General features: G+C 43.4%; 1 protein-coding gene across 4 annotated transcripts; it reads right to left on the bottom strand.

The window, feature by feature from the left end:
- Positions 1-138: 138 nt before the first annotated feature.
- Positions 139-20,821, bottom strand: zbtb7b (zinc finger and BTB domain containing 7B). 4 transcript variants are annotated; one of them, XM_035163855.2, is made up of 5 exons: positions 20,315-20,821; positions 18,021-18,124; positions 13,966-14,014; positions 3,356-4,428; positions 139-3,242 (listed from the first exon to the last, which is right to left on the bottom strand). In XM_035163855.2, exons 4-5 carry the CDS (start codon positions 4,420-4,422, stop codon positions 2,612-2,614), a joined length of 1,698 nt encoding a protein of 565 aa, XP_035019746.1. In that variant the 5' UTR covers positions 4,423-4,428; positions 13,966-14,014; positions 18,021-18,124; positions 20,315-20,821; the 3' UTR covers positions 139-2,611. The 4 variants fall into 4 exon arrangements, with proteins under 4 accessions (XP_035019746.1, XP_035019747.1, XP_035019745.1 ...); XM_035163856.2 differs by lacking the exon at positions 13,966-14,014 and having other exon boundaries at positions 20,431-20,820; XM_035163854.2 differs by lacking the exon at positions 13,966-14,014 and having other exon boundaries at positions 20,315-20,819.
- Positions 20,822-22,734: the final 1,913 nt, after the last annotated feature.

Here is a 22,734-nt window from a genome sequence, read left to right as displayed (position 1 = left end):
GGATCTTCCTGGTTAAATAAAGGATGAATAAATAAAATTGCAGTTTGTCTACCAGAGGGAAAAACTGTAACAAATATGAACATCACTATCTGCTTTAAAAAAGAAGAGACTTTTTTCACACAACACATTAAACAAAAATTGCAAGCTTAGATATCTTTATTTCTTTTCTTTACAAGAACTGAAACATGGGAAAATGAATTCATAGCTCTGAGAAGGTTCCACTAAAAACTCAAAGACAAAAAAAATGTATCCCTGATAGCGGGGTCTCTGCTCATTACAGACCCCATGTCCCTTCACCGAAGCCAAGAAAACAAACAGCTCACACAGAAACACACACTTCACAGCTGGCATCAGTTAACCCTCATTCACTCACACTGCTCCGACTGGGAGCAGCTACACCCTCCACGAACAGGACCAACTGTCACACCGCCATTCCAGTAGGACTGGTTCCAGTAAGGCCAGCAGTTTACTTTCATTTGTCTGTTTTCCCCTCACGTTAGGTTTGAATCATAGTTTTTTTCTTTGAATGTTAAAATACAAAAATCACATCTTCTTGAAACTACTGGCCTTACACTAACATGAAGAGTGTGAGTCGCCCTGTAGCACCAAACTATTTCTTCCCATTTTATAATTTTGTATAATCACTTAGTGCATCGCTCAAGATTTCCTGAGAATAGTTGCAGCACAAAAAAACCCAAAGGCAACTCCCAATATATTACATTTGACAATAACTGTACCAATATACAGGAGGAAGAGTATTCGATGTATGTGGGTTACAAAGACGTCGTCCTATTGTCTATTTCGATCACAAATTTTAAATGGTATTGAGTGAGTTAATGGACTAGACAGAACATCTGACAAAAAGGCTTGAAGCTCTCAAATCTCATAGTGCAAATAAACAGGAAATTTAAAAAAATGGTTTACTACACAGCAAGGAGCGGATAGTGCACACGAGGCCAGACCGGATCAACTGCTACAGCAGGTTCTGGCTACATGGGTATCACAGGAATTGGAAATAAAAAGACAACAGCATGTCTTTCAGAAGCCATTAACAACTGCATTACACCCTGTAATGTATTGGTCCAGAGAAGCGTAATGAAACTAAAAAGGTTTTTGGTCAAAGATAGACAAACACAAGTTAATGGCCCCTTTAGACACAGCGGTGGCCGATCTATAAGAACTGCCATGCAATGATACAGTACTATACATGTTGATTCAACAACAGAAAAGCATGGAAACGTCAAACAGCAAAGTCATCTTGTGGTCCAGTTACAAAAAGTTTTGTTTGCTCTGTTCCCTTCTCTCTCTCTCTCTCTCTCTCTACCCCGGAGGATGGAATGTGCCTGTGTTATTGCAGTACCTGACAGGGTTAAATGTGCAAAGAACGCTTTTGAGGAAGAATCGCCAAAAGAAGACACGCAGCCCGTAAAAAAAAGGCGTTTAGGTATATGGAGATGTCGAGCCAAAAATCTATATCGCAATGCAGCTTCTTGTAAGACTTAGTCGAGTAAAGGGGTCGTGATCTGTTTCCAACCCTGGATCTGCTCTCGCGCAAGAGTTTCAGCAGAAGAGCCATAATAAATAACAATAAATAAATAAATACAGAAGACAGGGGGAAAGCGATCATTCATACCCTCACCTGGCTCCCTTTTCTACTTTTTTTTTTCTCTCCGAACATGGAACCTTAAGGAGTGCATTGGAAGACTGAAATCCACAGCCTCTGGGAAAAGGAAGAATTGTCTTCAACATTTAATCAGCATCAACTCATTCATCCAAACTTCGTCTCTTTTGGTCAGGCATCGGACACAGAGCTCTACCGCTCTGCAACACTCACATATGGAAGCGGATTCTTTCTCATGGCGATCAAAACAGTCGGGCAGGATTTTTCTCTTCAAACCCAACATTGGCCACAAATCACTTCTCTCCTCTCCTGTTAACTTGAGATCTAAGAAAAACAAAACTACAATCTTTGGTTCAAGCACCAAATCAAAGCAAAGACTCTAAAATCAGAAAGAAAAGATAAAAAGAACATTATTGCTTATAATGTGCAGGTTGGATTTAGGCTGCAGTTCCACTGATAACCACCAGAGGACAGTGAGCCCACACACCCATTCTTGAGATCTACATGATATGAGTTCTGGATTGCACCTGAATCAATACATTATATTTGTAACTAAAATATACATCTTCAAATATCCCTCCAAGTTGCAGCTCTGGATTTTAGTTTGCATAGTGAAAAGCATCCCAGTACACACACACACACACACTCTCAAAACACACACACACACATACACGCACACACACGTCCAGCTAGAAAATACGATCATAAAGAAACAGCTCAGACCTAAAATACATCCAAATTAAACAGCAAACAAGGAATACAATTTAAAAGGACAAATGAAATTAAATTCCAAAAGCCAGAAGACAAACATTTAAAATATCTCTGAAAACCCGTTTTCCATAATTTTCTTTAAATATCATAGTTTTCTTTAAAGCGCTCTCTATATAGGAGCAGCAGGTCATTAGTCCAGCCACCTGAGTGAGATTTTTATTTTATTTTTTTATTTTTTACTGTGGATGCTTTACCACACAGACACACACTCTCCTTCCACTAGTCGTCCTCCTCCTCCTCGACTTCCTCATCTCCGATTTCCTCCTCTACTTCATCTGCCCATTGATCGCGGAACGCAGACGGCGAATGGGTTCCCCCTGGATCTTCTATCTCCGCCTCTCTGGCCCCTCGCAGATCCAGCCCCCGCAGGAAGAGCTGAGGGTAGCCGGCCAGCCTGTGAGGCCCGAGCTGGGCCAGAGCCTGAAGGGCGAAACGGCCCCTCTCGACGTCGCCTGGAAACAGCAGCGAAGGGCCAGCGCTGGACCCACTCCCACCATCCAGGACCGTGTTGGAGAGAAACGCAGAGGAGTGGGCCTGCGACAAAGCCTCAAGAGGATTGGAGTGCTCCATCCGGCCCCCATCCTCTCTTTCATCCTCCATGAGCTCAGGACCACGCCTGGGCCGGCGTGTGCGCAGCTCCAGGCAGCTGTGTCCCTTGCGGTGACGTTGGAGGTGGTCCTCCCGGGCGAAGGCCTTGTGGCAGAGCGGGCACTCGAAGGGTCGTGCCCCACTGTGGAGGGACAGGTGGTTTTTGAGGTCGTACGAGTGTAGAAACCTGGCGGGGCAGTGGGGGCATGGGTAGGGGCGCTCGCCTGTGTGTTTTCTCATGTGGATCTTCAACTTATCATTCCTGAAGGGGAGACAGACAGGAGGATGAATGGTAAAGAACGGAAGAATAAAACAAGTAACACATGATGAAAAATTTAAAATGTATATTTTGTGCATATAAAGAATTCTCTCTACCGGGTGAAGCGGACTCCACAGGCAGAGCACTGGAAGGGTTTTTCTCCGGTGTGTGTCCTCATGTGTCGGGGCAGTTTTCCCGCTCCGTGGATGATCTTCTGACAGACGGGACACTGCTGGGGCGTCTGAGACTTCCTCTTCCTCCCCCCTCCCACTGCTGACGTTGCCGCTCCTCGCTCAGCTACAGCTGTAGGCGTGGAAGTGCTTCCCATCAGCACGCTGTCATCGCCAAAACCTTCCATGTCACTGTTCTCCGACAGCTTATCAATCGATCGTGGGACAGGAGGAGGCTGGGCTATACGCGGTCGCTCATGCAGCCAGTGAAGCAGCCCCCCGTTCATGGTGGCACCCCTCCCTGGCTCTCTGATCAACCTGGGGTCTCCTCCGTTTTGCCCTAATTTGGGCTCCTCCTGATCGGGGCTGGGCGGCTGGGTGGACGGGAACGAGCGGAGGCTGTCGGATGCAGGCGAAGGGTGAGAGATGGGAGAAGCAGGTGATGGGATCAAAACCGAGGAAGGGATGTGATGCAACCCAACTTTTTTCACTTTCTTTTTGTCGTTTTTTCTTCGGGAGCATCTCGCTATACCCCTCTCTGCCTCTGGCATCCTCTTGGGTGCTGTGTGTTGGACTCTCTGCTCCTCTGCCGTCTCGCCCTCTGCCTCCGCCGTCTCCCCCAGGATGTCTCTGCAGGCATCAGCCACACACTGGATGCCCAGGAGCTGAGCGCCTCGCAGCACGTCTCTCATGCCAGAGCTCGGGATGGTCAGCGTAGCGGTGTAGGCGAACTCCAGCAAGGCGTCCAGGGCATCGGGTGCCACACAGTCCAGCTGGCAAACGCTGAAGCCCCCTCCGCCCTCGCCGCCCCCCTCCTCTGCCCCGAACAGCCCACGGAAGTATAAACTGACGGCGGCCATGACAGAGCGGTGAGTTGGATAGCGAGCCCCGCGGGAGGTCAGCGTGAGGTCACACAGGAGCCCCGTCCTCCTCTGGTCATTGAGGTGGGACAAGAGCTCATTGCTGTGCTCTGGGAAGGGGATCCCGATCAGACCGTCCTCTCCTGGAGACATTGCCACCTGCAGGACAGAGAGATGAGATCAGGTGAGTTACACTTTGGTGCCTGAATGAAGTCAAAATCTGCTCTTGATGTGGATGAAATCAGTTTTATTTTATTTTAAAAAGCATTAGGATTATTCTATTGCTGCAGTTCAGAAGAATAAGAGTTCACCCTTCAGCCGAGCCAAACTTCAATGTCCCAAAAGTAAATCTACAGTAGCGTGACTGGCTCAGAGAGTTCTCTTTCAAGTGAGGGACTATTTAAACCAGGCTTAGCAACAAACTCTCTCCCCTTATCCTCCCCTTCTCATCCCCCCAGTACTTTTCTCTCCCAATTGCTAAATCAGGAGGCTGCAAGTTTGGCCAGTGAGACAAGGGCTGGGTCACGAGTGGAAGAATTCAAGAAAGAAAGGACAGAGAGCTGGCGGAAGAGGCAAAAGACAAAAGCAAGAAGAAGAAGAAGAAGAAGAACTAATTGTCGGAGCAGGGGCACATGCAAAAGGAAATGATCGATGGCAGTGACGTGGAAGGGATACAGGATTACACAATGCACTGTAGGTGTGGTAACCGTGGGGCAGTAGGTTAATTCCTGCGTGAAACCTTTATAGCATTAGCTGTTTGATTAAAATAACTGGCGAAGAAAGAGAGGGACTAATGGAAGAGGAAGAGAAGAAAGACGTGACGGAGGAAGTGACAGGTGAGAGTGGGTGAAAGCAGCGAGAGGGTGGAGGGGGGTGGGGTGGGGAGGGGGGTACCAGTGAAAGAATGAGGAAGGAAAGAAAAAAAAAAGAGAGCAAGAATTACAACCTTTTGTGAAAACTGCATATGCCAAAGGATTTTCTCAATTCTTTTTGTCATTTACTTTTGCTCAATATTTACCTGTAAAGTGAATGGACACAGTGGGTTTAAGGTAAAATGTCCTTTGAGTCAAATAAGGACAATAACTCTAATTGTCTCTTTGACGTAAGAAGGCCTGCTGGTAATAAGACCCAACAACTCCCTTCTTTAGCTCCCTGAGCTCGCACCTCACCCTGTCCACAATATACCTGCTCAACAATCTCACACACACACACACACACACACACACACACACACACACACACACACACACACACACACACACACACACACACACACACACACACACACACACACACACACACACACACACACACCTGAGCGGACCAGATTTTCCACAAACAACTCACCCCCCCAGACCCCCCCCTTCATCTCCCTCCCATAGCAACTGGCAGCCCCCTGGCCGTCCAATAACAGTGTTCGCACGGTGCCCAGAGGGCTCTGTGCAACCATGGCACATCCACCTGACTAACCTGCTCCAAAACACACCCTATGAAACACACACGCACATACACACAATACACATGCACACACATTGCGTGCCAGTCTGCGGCTCCCCCCCTTCCCACCATTGTTCGGCTTAACCTGTTATGTGATGATCTTAACGCTAACCTAGTTATAAAAAAAAACATACAATCGTGCTCCACCCATACAACAACAAAAAAAGGTAGATGTAAAAGTAATTAAATTTACACTTCTGTGAAACTTGCCAATGCTTTTGTGCAGCTCAAACTTTTTCATCTTTGCCAACCACTCGAATCGATATCCAACGCAGCCGAGAAGGAGCTAATGCAGCCAGAGGTTGAGTAAATGTTGATCCTACCTTCCCTGTCTTTATGGGCACGGGCACAGTCCGCAGCGTGCGCCTCATGGCATCCATACTTTCGCTCTGTGCACTAACAGATTCTTCTCCCTCGCGTTCCTCCTCTCCGTCTTTTGGAAACAACTCTTGTTTTTTTTGTACTTCCTTCTACGCTCAGAACTTAAAACGTCTGATCTCTCTGTCAGACGTTGGGGTTAAGCGTTTCTCCTTCGGGATGTCTGCCTCTCTCGCACATTCTGTCACTCACTCTCCTTCCTGTTGTATCAAAAGAGGGTGCACAGCACCAAAGACAGGTTCAGCGATACCCCTCCCCCCCGGGTCGCCTACGCACCCCCCTCTCCAAAACCCAACGGCCCATTTTCCGAACAGTTTCCGATAAACAGGATCTCTGCCTCGTCGCCCTCTGCCCGCTCAGAAAGCGGCATAACAGGTGGATGGGTGCATCTAGGGTCATGTCATGGTCGGACCGTGGATGATGCAGAATAAATAACCTTCAAGCTTCAAACCCTGAGCATGAGTTGAGCGGGTCTGACAGGCAGGAAACCGGCACATGCAACCAAAACACCTCAGAAATACCAATATTTTTTTAGTCTAGTCAGAGAATGTCAAAGTTGAAGAACTGTGTAAGAACCAAAATCATATTGGCATTATGAGTCATAGTACACCCCAGAACAAACATAAGGTCGGTGCAATATGAGAGTTAAATGGTACGACAGCGTACTACAGAGAGGGTGAGGTGCACAGAGCTCTTCCTTTGAAACTAACGTCACTGACGGCTTGTGGTTGAATAACAGCACGGCCTCGACAACAGATATTTACGGTTATTTTTCCAGCCAAAGTATTTTCATAAGCGTTATCGCCTTTGTTTGAGGCAACGAGGACATTTGTTAAGAACATTTGATTGGGCGACTGCTGATACAGAGACGTGTGGAAGTTAAGAGGCATGCGTTGTGCGTTGTCTTCTGCACACACAGACACACAAAGTTTTTTTAAATTTACATCAAACAAGAGCTGTAATGACATTAGTCAATTGACAGATCCCAGCTACAGCTATTTTGATCATGAATTAATCTTTTAAGTCATTTTTAAGCAAAGATGCCAGACGACCTCTGATTCTCAGTTTATCTGCTACTGAATATCTTTGGCTTTTGGACAAAACATGACATATGAAGACGTCACCTCAGGCTTTGGGAGGTTGAGACCAGTATGTCTGACATTTCAGAGACCAAACATCGATTCGAAAAAACTATATATACAGATTCATCAATAAATACAATAACTTTTTTGCATCGCTACATCCTACACACATGTCCAGTAATATCATCAGAATATATAATAACACTTCTTGTGGAAGAAGCATCATGGTTGAAAGAGAAACATTATCTGACTCCCTAAATCTGTGTAGGACAAAGTTTAAAAGCATCACTTGACCTTGTATTTGTACAGTTTGTATCTTTGTAAGTTGTGATAAAAGATTCAAGTCTCACTGTTTGATACCATCCATAGTAAAAACAGGACCCCTGCTAATAGTAATTATTATGTGCATAAAAACAATATATCATCATGTTTCTGAAAAGCCGTCAAAAAGGGAAAAGTCACAAAGACTAAAATCTGATAAAAAAAGCACTGCAGCACACAAGAACGCATGTTCGATATCCGGCACGGGGGAGAGACAAAACACACACACACACATCATGGGTGGTTGAAGCACGTTATTTCAGGCATAAGCCTTTGAACGAAGACGTGTTCGGAAAATAATAAGATTGCAAAGAAGTTACAATGATTCCCATCAATTTTCTGTCTGTGTGTGAGTCACATAATACTGAGACATCATGACGTGTGCGCACACACACATGCACTGACACACACACACACACACACACACGCACACGCACACGCACACACGCACACGCACACACAGACACTGTTCTTAAACCCCCCTCTCCTTCCTTTTCAACTTGTTTCTGTTTTTTGTTGCTAACCAAGGACATGTCATCTGCATAAGTTGCTGAATCTTACAACACATTCTCAAAACAAAGAGCCCACAGGAAGATACCACAGATAGAGTAGATTTAGGGCCCACTGAAAAACTAGTTAGTTATATAATGTTAGTTCACATGCACATGTTAAACTGCACCATACACCAGAGTTGGTGTCATTTTAAGTTTATTCAGGTTCGATGCCTTATAGTCAAATCACTCATATTTCCTGTTTGCATTTAGATGTGTTGTTTAATGTCACTTAAGTTTATAAACAACAAACACTTCATGAAAAGTGTTTTAACTTTCAAAATATGCCATCTATTAATTTCTCACCTGAAGGAGGTTGTGTTTTCACCTCTGTCAGTTTGTTTGTTTGTTGGTTTGTTGGATTGTGAACAAGATTGCACAAAAACAACTAAATGGATTTTTTACAAAACTTAGTGGAAGAATAATGTGTGGGTCTGGGAAGAATCCATTAAAGTTTGGTGCTGATCCAGGAATTATTCTATCACTTTCATTACGAGACAGGAACATTTTATCAGTTTTCCGGAGGAATAATTCGGTGATCTTGAAAAAAATGAGTACGAGTGTGTACAATTTGGTTCAAAAGGGTGAGAGAAATAAAAATCTGGATCGAGTGAATTTAAATGTACTTTTGATGGAACACATGTCAAGATATTATCCTTTCTACAGTTCGGTTACACTTTATTGGGAAAGTCCACCTACAGAGTGTTTACAGAGGAAATCTTTGTATTAATTTCACTCTGTATACAATTCACTAATCTTTGTTGAACATTCTAATGTTCAACAATGTATATACAAATATTAGACCAACAATTACTAAACCACTTGAAGGGCGAGGTTGACAGTTTGCCCAACAGTTTAAAGAGTATTTATAGATTGAACAATTCAACTCTCTGTAGGTGGACGATCCAAATGAAGTTTTAGCAACAGATCTCTTATCGCGTTCGTTGTTTTTTGTTCTCGCCTCCCACTCTTCATGACGACGGAGGAATTCACCTCCTCTGCAACTCTACGGTTTCCTCGTCCCTTGCTTTCGTTATGCGCACGCTCTTCCTCTCACTTAAAAATCAAGATTTAATCATTAGTTTCGCCATATATTAATAATCGAATCAGGAGAGCCGCATGCCATTGGACTAGGTTGTGTGTCATCTTAAAATAAAGCCGAAACCAAATGAACCGTGTTGAGAAGAGAACACAGCGAGGATTCGTTTTTACTGAAGAGGAAATGGAAACTTAAATCCTCCGTTACTGTCCAGTACAAGTTCCATGAATTAGTTTGACTCCTAAAAAAAGACTATATGTGAGCAGGCCAGGAAAGTGACAGCTGCAGGACTGACCAAACCTGCACAACAAAGATTTATTCTCCTTCCTAAAAGCAGGTTATGGTATCCGTCCAACGTCTGTATCACAGAATCCCACTGCACACACTGAGAGCATGTGACGACTGGAACCAGAGCTGTTAGTATTATTTTTATGGCTCTTATTTTCCGTTAAAGGCTGTAAGTTTTCCCAGTCCACCTCAATTATATCAGGCTCCAGCGCTAAGGGGGAAAATATGACTTTATACTGTTCACAGAAAAGTGTGGCTGAGAGGGAGAAGGAGAAATGCTTTTATGAATTCTGATGTCAGATATTTTCCAAAGTGCCTGTACGTGTGTGTGTGTGTGTATGCTAGTAAATGTGAGCATGTATGGTTCACTGCATGTGTTGTTTCTCAGCACACAGTACTAAATCTCTGAAGGGCAGGAATATGGATAATTCCAATACATTAACAAAGTCAGAAATTAAAATTAAACGGAAAAGGTAAGGAATGACAATTTTAAAGTAGACTTAACAAACTTTTGCAACAATTTTACATGTTTTTGTGCCAAAATTATTTTGTGTAATGGCCCATTTGGGACAATTTTCTAAACTGGTGGGAACTCAAAAAATACTTTTTATTATAAAATGCTCAGAAATAAGGAGCAGATATCCTTTGTGTAAAGTCAATGAAACACACACACACACACACACACACACACGCACACACACACACACACACACACACGCACGTGTTTCATTCAGATAAAATCAAGTTGATATTCATAACTGAAGCAAAACAAATGATGATGCTGAACAAACAAAAACAAAGCAGACAAACGTATGGAAAATAAGTTTCAAGTTCGTACCGTTTCTCCTCCACACACTCGTCTTCCTCTCACTACTCTTCTTCTCTGTGACAGACTAGTTTTAAAAAGGTTAAGAAAGACAAAGATGTCCCCCCTCTCGTTTTACACACTTATTTTGGGGGTAGTTAGGGGAGTGTGATGCTGGGACACATTCGCTGAGGAAGAGAAGAGGAGGAGGAAGCATGAGAGGAGATGAGAGTACACACACTACACACTACACACGCACATCTGCCAAACCCAAGCTGCTGCCTTCAGCCCAGCAGAGCACGCTCACAGGACCATCTGAGTGCAAACACCTTCACATTACTATGGTCAAAACTACACACCAATCCGGGCTCCACACTGAACCGACACGTCTTCCAATAACACGTCTCATCTCCTCTGGGCAGCGAAACACAAGCTCCAGCCGCTCTGCGTCCCAACAGTTCGCTTCAGACTCAACATTTGCATCCCACCACCAGATATAAAAACAGATGCGACCGGGGAGAATTTGAATCAGCATTTGAATTTGTCAAAGACTTGAGACACCATCATGATAATTAGAACAACTGCCCCTCTGCCAACTCTGGACTGAGGAGGAATGAAAAAAAAGGAGAGAACGAGAGAAGTCAGTTCAGCTGGTGTTACTCAGCAGAAGTCTTTGATTCAAGGAAGCCCCAGCAACCAACTCCTCCTCTGTCCTTACTGTAACTGGGCCATTATGGTGTGTGTGTAAGTGGGAGTGTGTGTGTGCGTGTGTTGGTGTACGCATGTGCACACTGTGGTCTTAGTTCCTAGAACACATTACATTATTCATTTGGCTGGCAGAGTGGAGGCCCTTATCCCCTCGCCCTCCCACACCACAGTGAGCTATAAGAGCAGCCCGTTTGCATGCCAGACCTGAACACCAGCGTGAATCTGCTGCAGGATTATCGGCTTATCAACGCATGCGACATGAGACATTTGGGTGCACATGTATGAGCTGGCACATTTTCCTTACAATAAAATAATGTAAAGAAAATGTGTCTTTCCTTAAATCTGTACAGCTAATAATGTACATATGAGGACTGGGCATCAGTGACAACATCATGCCAGTAACTCACTGTTCAAGGGATTTTTGCACTAAATAAAATTATAAGATATTATTTGTCATTTTGCTCAGGTAGAAATAATTGTAGAATAAAATAGAATATTATTGCAGCCCTTAATAAAAGGAAAACACAAAATGTATGTCTTTAATTTTATGTATTTTTTAACGCATGTAAATTAACTTTACTCAAAATGCCCATTGAGGGATGAATACAGTTTTTAGAATTTTGAGTTTGGAAGATAAATTAATTATTTAAGACTCTTTTTTGTAGAACATTAAGCTAATTCTTCTTTACAGATTTTAATTATGAAGAACCATACCACAATTACTCATATGTATTACTCAACCTAATACCAAATGTAGAAGAATGACAAAAACACAATCTTAGTGCTTATTTAACTTTCTGAAATGAGTGTAAGGTGTAATACGTCTGCTGTGTTTGCCACAGACAGAGCAGGAGCAGGAAAATAAATCAATCTGAGGTTGGAAAGAGGAAAACGCTCTGAGATTTGAGATGAGACAACAAAAGGAAAATGAGGGAGGTATGTTTTCTAAAAACACACACGTTCTTAGAAATCACACAAGAAACAGTAGGACATGGGGGAGGAAACACATGAGAGAGCCTGAGTGTGCGAGTGAGTGAATGGGGTGTGGGTGTAGAGATACACTGGGAGATAAAGCAGTGAAGAGGGGAGGTGAAGACAGGAAAATCTAGTCCCAGCCTCAAACAATCTGTGTTAGCGAGGAGACATGAAACAAGAGTCGAGAGAGTTGTGTTACAGGGGGAGAGGAAGGGGGGAGACAGAGGGAGAGAGGAGGGAGAGGAGCCGTGTCATGACGACTGGGAGATAAACGGAGCGATCAAGCAAGAGGTTAACACATGCACGCAGCCACAGGAAGTAGCAAGAGTCCTTGCAGGTGTGCGTGTGTGTGCGTGCGTGCGTGCAGATGTCTGTGGTAGAAGCCACCTCTATCATTAGCATCACCAAAAGGGAGTTTCAGCCTAAGATGGAGAACACACACAGACGTGAGAGAGAAGGCATGCTGACGGAGTGGTTTCACACTTTACTCTCCCTCTCTCCAAGCTCCTTATCTGGTCAGCAGTTTCTACCCCCAACACACAACTGTGCATGTGTGTGTGAACGCTGGGGTGACAAGGTGCGTGGGCGTGGAATCACATACTGCACCCTGCATCAATTAATACGCCAGGAGGGAAGGAAACTTTCTTTTTGTACGACAGCAAATGACATTCGTTGCAGTGAAGCACATTGTAATTTGTCAGCACTGTTGAAACTCAGCGGGGATGTTTTAACATGTCGCGCCGTTGTGCAAACAAATGAAGTGTGTAGGTGTCATCGCGGAGCAGAGCACCAAGCGCAGTAACCCAGGACTCAGTCGACCTCCAGTTTGCAGCTTTTTATGAGGCGTCAACGTTGAGAATCAACCAAATGAATGGTTTGCACATTAACTTCCTATTAACTGCATGTTTTACATTAGAGATTATTTTCAGTAGGGAAAGTAGGATGTTCATTATGAGACAGAGGTGACTTTCAGACGCCTTCAAGATCTGCGCAAAGTTGCAAACGATAGTATTGCAAAATTATTATTTTGTTGACGCTATGAAATGGAGCCTTTTGTCTATTAGAAACCTGAAACTAAAATATTTAGCTGCACTGTTTCTTTTTAAATTGTTATTTGCATGTGTAAGGTGATATTACATGAACGGTATTTCATTTGTATATGCATCATGTAAAAAGTGGCAAAGCATAAATGCTTGTCTTCATTTTCAATTAGCATAAATGGCTATATATTGTTATTTTCTATATTCTGTCTCTCAATTAATGTACCTAAACAATTGTTTTGTTTGGATTCTAAATAAAGTTTGATCAAAAGACTAATAAATATGTTTAAAAATGTGAATAACTTTTTTCAAACCTTCACAAATACTTATATAAGATTGTATATATGCAAGTGTGTGATTGTGTATTGGTTAAACTATCCCCACCTTGTTCTCTTATTCACCAAAGTCAGACAAAACACCTATCAGCTCACAAGAACACCACAAGCTGGGGACCAAAAAAAGGTAGTAAAGATAAAAAACTCAAGCAAACCATAAGCTTCAAAAAAAGTATCTCAGGCTAAACCGCCAACTCAACTACATATTTTATGTTTCTTTCTTCACCTCATTTGCCCCTGAGGTGAGGAGGTGAGATGGATTTTGGGCAAGAGTCTGAGGAAGACGTGAAAGAAACGATGTATATCAATAGTATGATTTTTTTACAGTTTATCAGCGTGTATTCATGTAGTGAAACGATGCTCTTGTAAATATATTCATGCAAACAATGAAAATGTTTTCCACCGAAGAAAAACACGATGGAGGCCACATGAAAAATCTGAATCCAAAACTTAAAATATCTGTTGTCAAGACGACCCGTTTAGACACATCATTTTGTTAAGGTGCATATGCGCGTGTGTGTGTGTGCGCGCGAGTGCGTGCGCGTGTGTTGATTACACTGAGTTTCCACATCACTGGGAGGGTCTCAACAACTGGTGTACTCCTACACAACTGACCATTTTAGAGGAAGACATTGCAAAAGCGCTGGACACACACACACAAATGTCGCAAAACATACTGATCCTGATCAGTTTCCTCTTCCTGTGCTCAGTGAAGATGGTCGACCACTAGAAGAGATAGAGAGATAAATGGAAGACAAACTGACACAGAAAACAGGCAAAAAAAAAAACAGAACAAAGAAAAGTTGGCTGTTGTAGCGACGAGAAAGAAAACGATAAGGGGAGGACATGAAAGATGTGAATCAATGACAATGAGAAAGGGAGGGTTAGGGCTGTCGCTTTACTGGAACTACATTCCATGAATTATATCAGAAGTTCAGAGAAACTTCAGTGAGGAACTTGTGATCCTGCTTACTGGTGCACAACTACATCACCCACTGCTGTAGTGTCAAAAATGTGCGAGCACAAAAAATGACGACAGACCAGGTTAAAAGGACGTGTTTTTTTTTTCTCCTTCACAGTCTGAATGATGAACGGCCAATTTTTTTTGGGAGGATTTAGAACATGATCTATATGATGTGTCATGTGCCCTTTCTGCAACAACAATCATGTTTGTTTTCTTAAACATGAACAAAAGCGACGCTGTTTTGTCCAAAGGGGATGGTCTGCAGGCTTTAGGAATAAAAGCCTCCATTTGCAGCTGTGCTTCCCCTGTGAACAGCGCATGTGAAAGGGGGTCGGTTTCAGCATCACTTACTCCCGCTGCCTGCTTCTGTTTGGGTGTTTGCTCTCACTTTCCCTGAAGTGTTGCCTCACTGTACTTATTTATGATAACCGCCCACTCAATATGTACAGAATCAATTGCAGTGTTACTAGAAGAGCTGAATCATGATCACTCCGTCCGCCTATAGCTGTTTCTCAAGCCTTTTTTTCTTCTACTACTCTTTCCAAGAAGAAGAAGAAGAAAGTCACGGACCCCTGCTGACTGGTTAATGCTGGGGTGGCATGGGCTGCGGCGCTGGTGGTCGAGAGCGAGGGAGGGCTGTCAAATGCGACACAATCTCATGACTGAAAAGAGGAAATGGCAGATACATAACTTCCCCTATTGACACAGATCGAGTGGTGGCAAGACTCAACTGTAGTAGCGGCAGACTGGATTACAGACACTGTGTAGTCACCCTTGTGCCTCAATGTGGGGAAACGTCCACCTTATATGGTGTAAAACGCTGCGTTTGCCAGAGGTCAAAGGCCAACGTGATGCCTTTTATAGTAAAGGAGACTCTCTGTCATAAAACTGAGTTACCGATTACAAGTTTGCTCTTAGTTACAATGAGCCGCAAATCAAAACAACATTGGGAGATTTTCTCGTAATCGATGTTGCACCTGAGAAAATGGCTGAGACACCCTCGAATTTAAAGGGGCAAAGAGAGAAACCTTTACTTCTTTCAACTCCCACCTTTTCTCTCTCTCTCTTTCCCCACCTTCCTCCCACTCAGTCACTTTGTATGAAACTGAAAGACCCGTGTCTGAAAAGGGGGAATTTATAAGGGCTTACATGCCCTGATTAAAGCATTTCCTGGAACTGTGTACGTGTATATCTATATGTATGCGGGTGTGTTCGTGTGTGTGTGTGTGTGTGTGTGTGAGTGTGTGTGTGTGTTCCTCATCTGACAGACCACTCAATGTCACTTCCCCCCCAACCCACCAGTTTAGGGACACATGGTAGTCACACTCCAGCAAAGCCACAGTCACATGATTAATCATACCTTCTTACCCACTATAAACACATTCACACTAACACACAACTTCGATTCCTATAATGCGAGAATTTATGTAATGTTGCTTTTATAATAATTGTTAATAATGTTTTTGCAACATTTGAGGCCATAATGAGTGAAACTTAAAGTACGACAGATATGGAGGAATATCAGAGTCTCAGAATTACTCACACTTCCTCACAATTAAAGATAAGTTGAAGAAGTGGTAGAGAATTAGCCTCATCCATAATCCAAGCCGAGAGGACTGTGATAAATTCGGACGAGGGTGTTTTATCAGTTTCATATTGGTCTAATAAAATAATATTCATAAATATATAAACTGCCCATGTCAACAAAACAAGAACCCATAACCACATACCAAACAAAACAGGACGACAAAGCAAAGGTCTTAGTTTTACTTTTATCACAGCACGCTAATATTTGTATTAAAAAAAAATACATATATTTAAAGTGCGACAGAAGTAGCATTAAATGAACAATAACATAATTAGGACCTATATCTGAACATATTTAATCCCTAGTGTGTAATACATAAAAAGTATATATATATACACTTTTTAAGGGCTAAAATTCGAATTATTTCAAAATACAGAAAGGACGCTTTCTTGTTGCTTCTGACGATGATCAGCAGCAGATTAAAAATAAAGGAGTAAATGCGGGTTTGTGTTTTAAAGCTGGAACCTGTATTTATTTAATGAGTCTATCATTATCATATAATATCAAGATAGCCATTTTTAATATTTGTTTCATTGCTGATCATTTAAGATAGTGTTTGCCTGAGCTGATCGTAATGTGTCATTTAGTCTGTACTGTTATACTTTTGTCAATCAGGCCTCAGAGCTTCACAAAGGCAGCGCTGCTTTGTGCTTATTATCCAATATAATAAAAACCTATAAATAACCTCGGCCCGTTTCAAACACATGCGTTTATTTTTGGCATCATTCCCGAGCCGTCTTTAAAAAAGCCGATAGCAGTTATGGAGCGTCTGCAGTCATGAAACCACAGAGGAGTTAACTTCCAGGTTGCCTATAAAATATTTAAATGTTTGACCACTTTATTCGGCTCATATTGTTTTTCCAAGGACGAGAAATGTTTTGAAGAGGCCCCGCCCCTGTAAAAGGTTCCCCTCCGACCCTTCATGCACGTCAGTGAGGTTTGACCCACAACAACATCATATTAGTAGTGTTTGACTAAAATGAAGTTAGTCAGGGTTTATTTACAGTTTATCTGTTTAGTGGACTGAGCCTGATGAATGGAGCTCATTGATCTCAGTCTGTTTTTAGTCATTTAGAATTTATCAAACTTAGTGTGAATGTGAATCCATACATTTCATATATTGTACTATAACACTATCGTGTGACATTAGTAAAGATTATTAGGTTTGTGATTAACAGCTGTAACTAAATCATTTATAAATATAATATATTCATACTTAAATTACCTGGTTACTCTATGATATTTTAGTTCATAACAACAAGCAAAACAACTTGTCAAACACCTCATACTCAATTTCTGATTCACGTCTGTGCCTGTAGGGGGTGCTTATTAACAGAAATCTAACGTATACAGGTTTACGACAAACAAGAAAAAAAAGCTTTTAAAAAAGCATCACACAAATTTATATCTCACTTCGTCTGCTCCGACTTTCCTCGTTGCCTCAAACAAGTCAAACTTGGGCTTTTAACCAAAAGCATCTTAAACGCGTCAGTACGCTTCAAACTTCGATGTTTGTCAAATCCTTAAAAAGCTTTGAAAATCCCTTCCACCACACTTTTCTGATGTCAGCATTAAAAAGGCTGCAGCCAAGAATTTCTGCAACTTTCCAAAAACTGACAATCACACCCAACTCATGCAGTTTCTAACCAGTCGTCTTCTTCTAAACCATTCTTCACACAAATGTTTCCATCACTTCTTACGTGCATGAATGTGGCCGTCCAACAGTGTCCAACTGTTGTCCTCATTTGTCTCTACGATGGCAGACATTCTGCCACACCTTTCAACGTGGCCGTGTTAAGGTGCCATAACTCGGGTAGTTTGGCGCTTGGTGCCTGTTCAAATAGCTTTGGAAAACCTCCTCCCACCACCACGCCCTTTCCAAAACCCACAATCAGACATTCACAATAAATGTCACGCCGTGATCTGCCAAATGTTTGGAGCTTGAAGTTCTCGCTCAGCTTTTTTTTTCATTCGTTCAACTTCTGTTACTTCTCATGTTGACACACGAGAGCAACACTGAATGTCTTTAATTCCCACTTTATTGTCTATAGTCTCCACACTCTTCACGAGGACCACCTTTTCATCCCACCTCCGACTGAGGCTCTACACTTTTGCCTTCAGCATTTGCTAACCATGGTTGAGAGTATAAATAAAAGTGTGTTGGAAAAGGTGATTTCTACCTCAAGTCCATAAACCCAGAAGAAGATGGGTGCCTGCTTTCTGTCTCTCTCGCTCTCCTCTCCTCTTTGGTTCTGCTGCTCTGAGGTCAGCTGAGGTCACACACCTGAGGGAAAACACAAGGAGGCATTTCAAGAATTCATTCAACAAAAAAACACACACATTTGATTCAAGTCAAGTTTGTAACATTGCTTTTATAATAATATTTCATACCCAAACATCATCTGAGGAGAGAAGTGTCAAACAATACATGATGCTCTTTGTGGTAAGTTTTTTTAAATAATAAAAGTTCAGCAGGCACTTCTAACAATGATCAGAGGATAAGTGGATGAATTAAATACAGGTTTGTGTTTGTTTTAAAGCTGGAATCTGTATTAGTTTAATAAATATAACATCATATTCATCTGCAGACTAAAACTGGGGGATAGGTAGTTCTGTTGTTGGAGATGCAGCTGACAACACAAGTGAGATCTGACTTCAGTAAATGTTCACATTAAAGACATTTTTAATGATTTGTTTCAAAGGGTAAAATCTTCTCAGTGAGTCGATGGTTATATGAAAGGCGAAAAGAGAAGGTGGGGGTTTTGTAAAAGAACAGAAAAAGAGAGAGACGCGGATAGAGACCGACCGCTTCCTAATTTCACTTCTGATGAAAAAAGATCTCCAACAGACAGTAGGGTTGAGAAAGCGCGCACACACACACACACACACACACACACACACACACACACACACACACACACACACACACACACACACACACACACACACACACCGCAAGATAACAACTGATCACTACCATGTTGTACAGAGGTGAATCCTTCATGAATTCCAAAGCTCACAAAGAAATACAGGAAAATGTAAAAATACCCATGTGTCTGCAGATTCAGATCAAACATAGAGAGCACACGATGGAGTGTCAGAGGGAATAAGAGAGGGGAGATCAGCAATAAGAACAAGGCAGGCCTGTATAGAAAGCAGGGCAGGGTGGAGGGGTCATGTCAGGACAGCGTGAACAGGGGATAAAGCACAGATGTCTAATTATGTTGCAGACAAAGTTAGGCCAAACAGAGCTGCCATTAAGAATTTAGTTGAAAACCCTGACGGCTCTTCCGCGTGTGAGGAGACTGTCCCAGGACACGAGAGCGTTGGAGATGTCCACTCACATGATGGTGGTGTGTGTGTAGTGGGAATAAGAGAGTGAAACAAAAACAGGAATCAAAAAAGGGACTCAAGGGGACTTTTCCTCCCTTCAGTCAAAGCTGGAGGCCGGAGACGATGTGTCAGCCTCCCACTCCAGACCTGTGAGCCTGAGAGGTGAGCCAGAAAACAAACTAACACACACACACACACACACACACACACACACACACAAAAATACTTTGACAACACCTGAGCCTAGAAGGCATAAAGGCATTAATTACCTACATGGACGTCTAAATATTTAACCGAAAGGCTGTGCCTAAGACAGGGAAACCAAACTCAAGCCAGTAGAGCTTGTTAGGCCGGTCTGTCAGAGGGGCGAGTCAGCTACACGGAGATACACACGCACACACAAGCCCACTGTCACACACACACACACGCACACGCACACGCAGCCAGGCAGAGGCCTTAACCTAACATTACAGCCTGAGCACGTCCCAGTGCAACATGGGATAGTGGCAGGATTAAAATAAAACACTGGGTGCGCCGTGGGGAGGATGATGATGATGGTGATGATGATGATGATTAACAGACCACTGAGGAGGTCGTTTGGGCTGCAAGAGGCTAAAACTCCAACATGCACCGCGCTGCGTGCCCGTGAGCCGAGCGGGGGGAGAGAGGCGGGTCATGTGCGTGAGAGCAGGTGAGTTTTGGATGTCAGTCGGTGTTCTCGGCTATAATTAGCAGCCGAGGCTCCAGGAACGTACCCGCCGACCCCTGCTGCTGCCGCGGCTCCCCTCCCCGCTCACCTGGCCGCTGCGCACGGACGCACGGTGTGTGCAACACCGCGGCTGCAGGCACCTGCCTCCAGAAAAAGGACGCAGCAGCCAATGTTCCATTAAAAACAACTAAAAGCCAAAGCGCGCCATGGTTTTATTATGAAGGAGGAATAAACGTCGACTGGAGTTACCGAATACCCGTGACGTGGAGGAGTCCTCCCGTGACCCCGATCAGAACCGGGAGGGAGGGGGTGAGGGAAGGAGGGAGGAAGGAGGCTATATTCTGAGAGACCAGCCGGTGCTGTCATGGCAAAACACCTAAATCACATGCAACCCTTATGGATGCGTTCGGAGCCGCCAGGTGAAGCAGTTACCTGAGCGCCGCTGCGGGGAGACACCTGTCCTGACGCGTCGCCTCCCACCTGGGCGACCTCCACACTTCCTGGATCGCTCCGTCCCACCCCGCGCTCACTTCTTCTCCTTCTCTTACTTTTTTAATCCTTCTGTTTGTTTCTTCTCGCTTCGTCCTCGGCGCGTCACACCTGAGCTTCTTCTCCAAGCCGTGCGTCAGCGTTTTTCCTCCCGCTTGCTCCTCTGTGGTGCAGCCGCTCTTCCCCGCAGACGTGCCCCGGCTCTTCGCGCTGCTCTGACCCCCCTGTCTGCCGCCTGCCGCCTGCCGCTGGCCCACTCCGACTCCCAGCTCCTCCTTTCTGAGAACCAGGAAGCGGCTTGCCCTACTTACACCCACTCGCGGATTGGCTCTGGCAGGGCTGGGGAAGAAGACCGCCGGGGTGGGCAGGGCACAGGGAGGGATGCGGGGGGTCCGGCTCCGGTGCGATAGGCCGGCGCCGGTGTCTGTCGCGGTGCTGGGCGGCCGGAGGGAGGAGAGAGGTGGGGTGGGCAGGTTCGGAGACCCCGCTCCTCCCACCTCTCCTTCCCTCGGGCATCGCAGCCGCGCGAACGTGGGCTGAACAGCGACCGGGCGCGGGGCAGCGAAAGCGGATTGAAGGGATCCCTTCCATGATGCTTACCTGAAAGCACTTTCAATCGAAATAATGGACTTAGCCCACCTCCCCCACACCTCCCCTCCCCTGTATGACTCAGCACATTTCCCTCAAAAGTCATGTGGAGGTGACCACGGGTGGGGAGAGGTCAGCTCCACACGAAGATTCAAGTTGGAGGCTGTTGTTGTTGCAATAAATGAAACTGGTGCAGGATGTGTCACATCCAGTGTGAGGACAGAAAAGGGTAACATCAGAACAACAGGGACTTTTTTATGATGACTGAGATAAGATGAAGAACACACACATGGCCTTCTCACACACACACACACACTAGAGGCCCATGGGTGAGCATTTTGTTCCAAAGAGAGAGAGAAGAGAGGTGTGTGTCGTTTTGTGTCACAAGCACAGACACTAAACAGCAGCTTCATTTTAAAAAAGAAATTCTTCTTTGAACCTAGGCCTCATGCATCCTGTTTGAAGTGGTTCTGGGGCTGGGAATCACCTCGCTCTGTCAAACTCTTGAGTCCCATCCTCGTCAACGTGCAGCTCCTGGAGTGCGTCTCACAGTGGGTTTGAAGAAAAGGAGCAGGAAGTCTATATATAATTTTGTGGTGAGCTCAGGCAGCCCACCTATACCACCCCCCTAAACCTTAAATCTGTGCTCGTTCTGTGATTGTGCTGCCAGACAAAATCCTTAAATACAACTTATGTATGTTTTAAAGTCATGTTTCAGTTCCCAACCTGGAGCTCGAGGCCTTATAACAAGAAATAATCAGTTGTAATCATTAGCGGTTGAAGTATCCATGTTGCTAATTAAAGTAAAAGTATATATATACTATAATTTAAATGAGAGTTTCAAAAAACAATTTCTAAATATTACAAAAGAATGATTAGCAAAATAAAGTATCAAACGTATAATTACTCATTATACAGCACAATGGACTCTGTCACAGTTATTTCATACATTGTCTATTACATTTCTGGATTATTATTACTAATGCAATAATTTGTAATCAGTACTTTAGTGTGTTAAAGTTAAGAAGATAATTTTTGCTGTATTGTTTTTGGTAGTTTATTATATATCGTTTTTTCATATTATATTATAAGCTTATGTGTTTAAAATCTTAATTAAAATACATCATACACAGTAAAAGTAAAAAGTACTAACAACAAAAGCAAAAGTACTCATTATGGATACCTTGAGTGTTTTATATCTATTGGATTATCATTTCTAAGGTAATAACTTAAATAATTTATATAATGCAATAACTTCATTTTATTGGGTTGAGGTGAAGATGATTCACTTTTAAACATTGTTTAATAGTTTATTCCATATATCTTCTATCATATTTAATAAGTGTAAGTGTTTAAAATCTAAATCTGCAAAGTTAAATTAAATTGTACAGTGTTTTCCTCTGAATTATGAAATAGTATAAAATGTAAATACGCAATGAAGTACAAGTACTAAATTGTACTTCAGTACAGTATTTGAGTACATTTTGAATGTAATTGCATCCCACTGCTGCTTTTCATTGAAGAATTCAGTCTGAGAAGGCAGCCCATGATGAGGGGTCATGAACTGCTGCAAAGTTTAGGAGCCGGTATAGGAAGAGCGAGATCCTTCAGGCGGATGGTGAATGAATGCATTGAGGATTACAACAATCCGGTGATTAAACTTGCAGGATAAACACACAGACTGTTGGTGTAACACTGTGGGCTAATGAAGAATAACTCAGTCTTAATTGTGAGTTTTTTTGGGGGCCCTCTAACCCCCCTGCCTCTCCGGCTTG

This window comes from Hippoglossus stenolepis, chromosome 8 (genome assembly GCF_022539355.2).
Source record: "Hippoglossus stenolepis isolate QCI-W04-F060 chromosome 8, HSTE1.2, whole genome shotgun sequence".
NCBI lineage: Eukaryota > Metazoa > Chordata > Actinopteri > Pleuronectiformes > Pleuronectidae > Hippoglossus > Hippoglossus stenolepis.
Note: the sequence above shows the minus strand (reverse complement) of the source record. Positions and strands in the feature narration are given on the sequence as shown.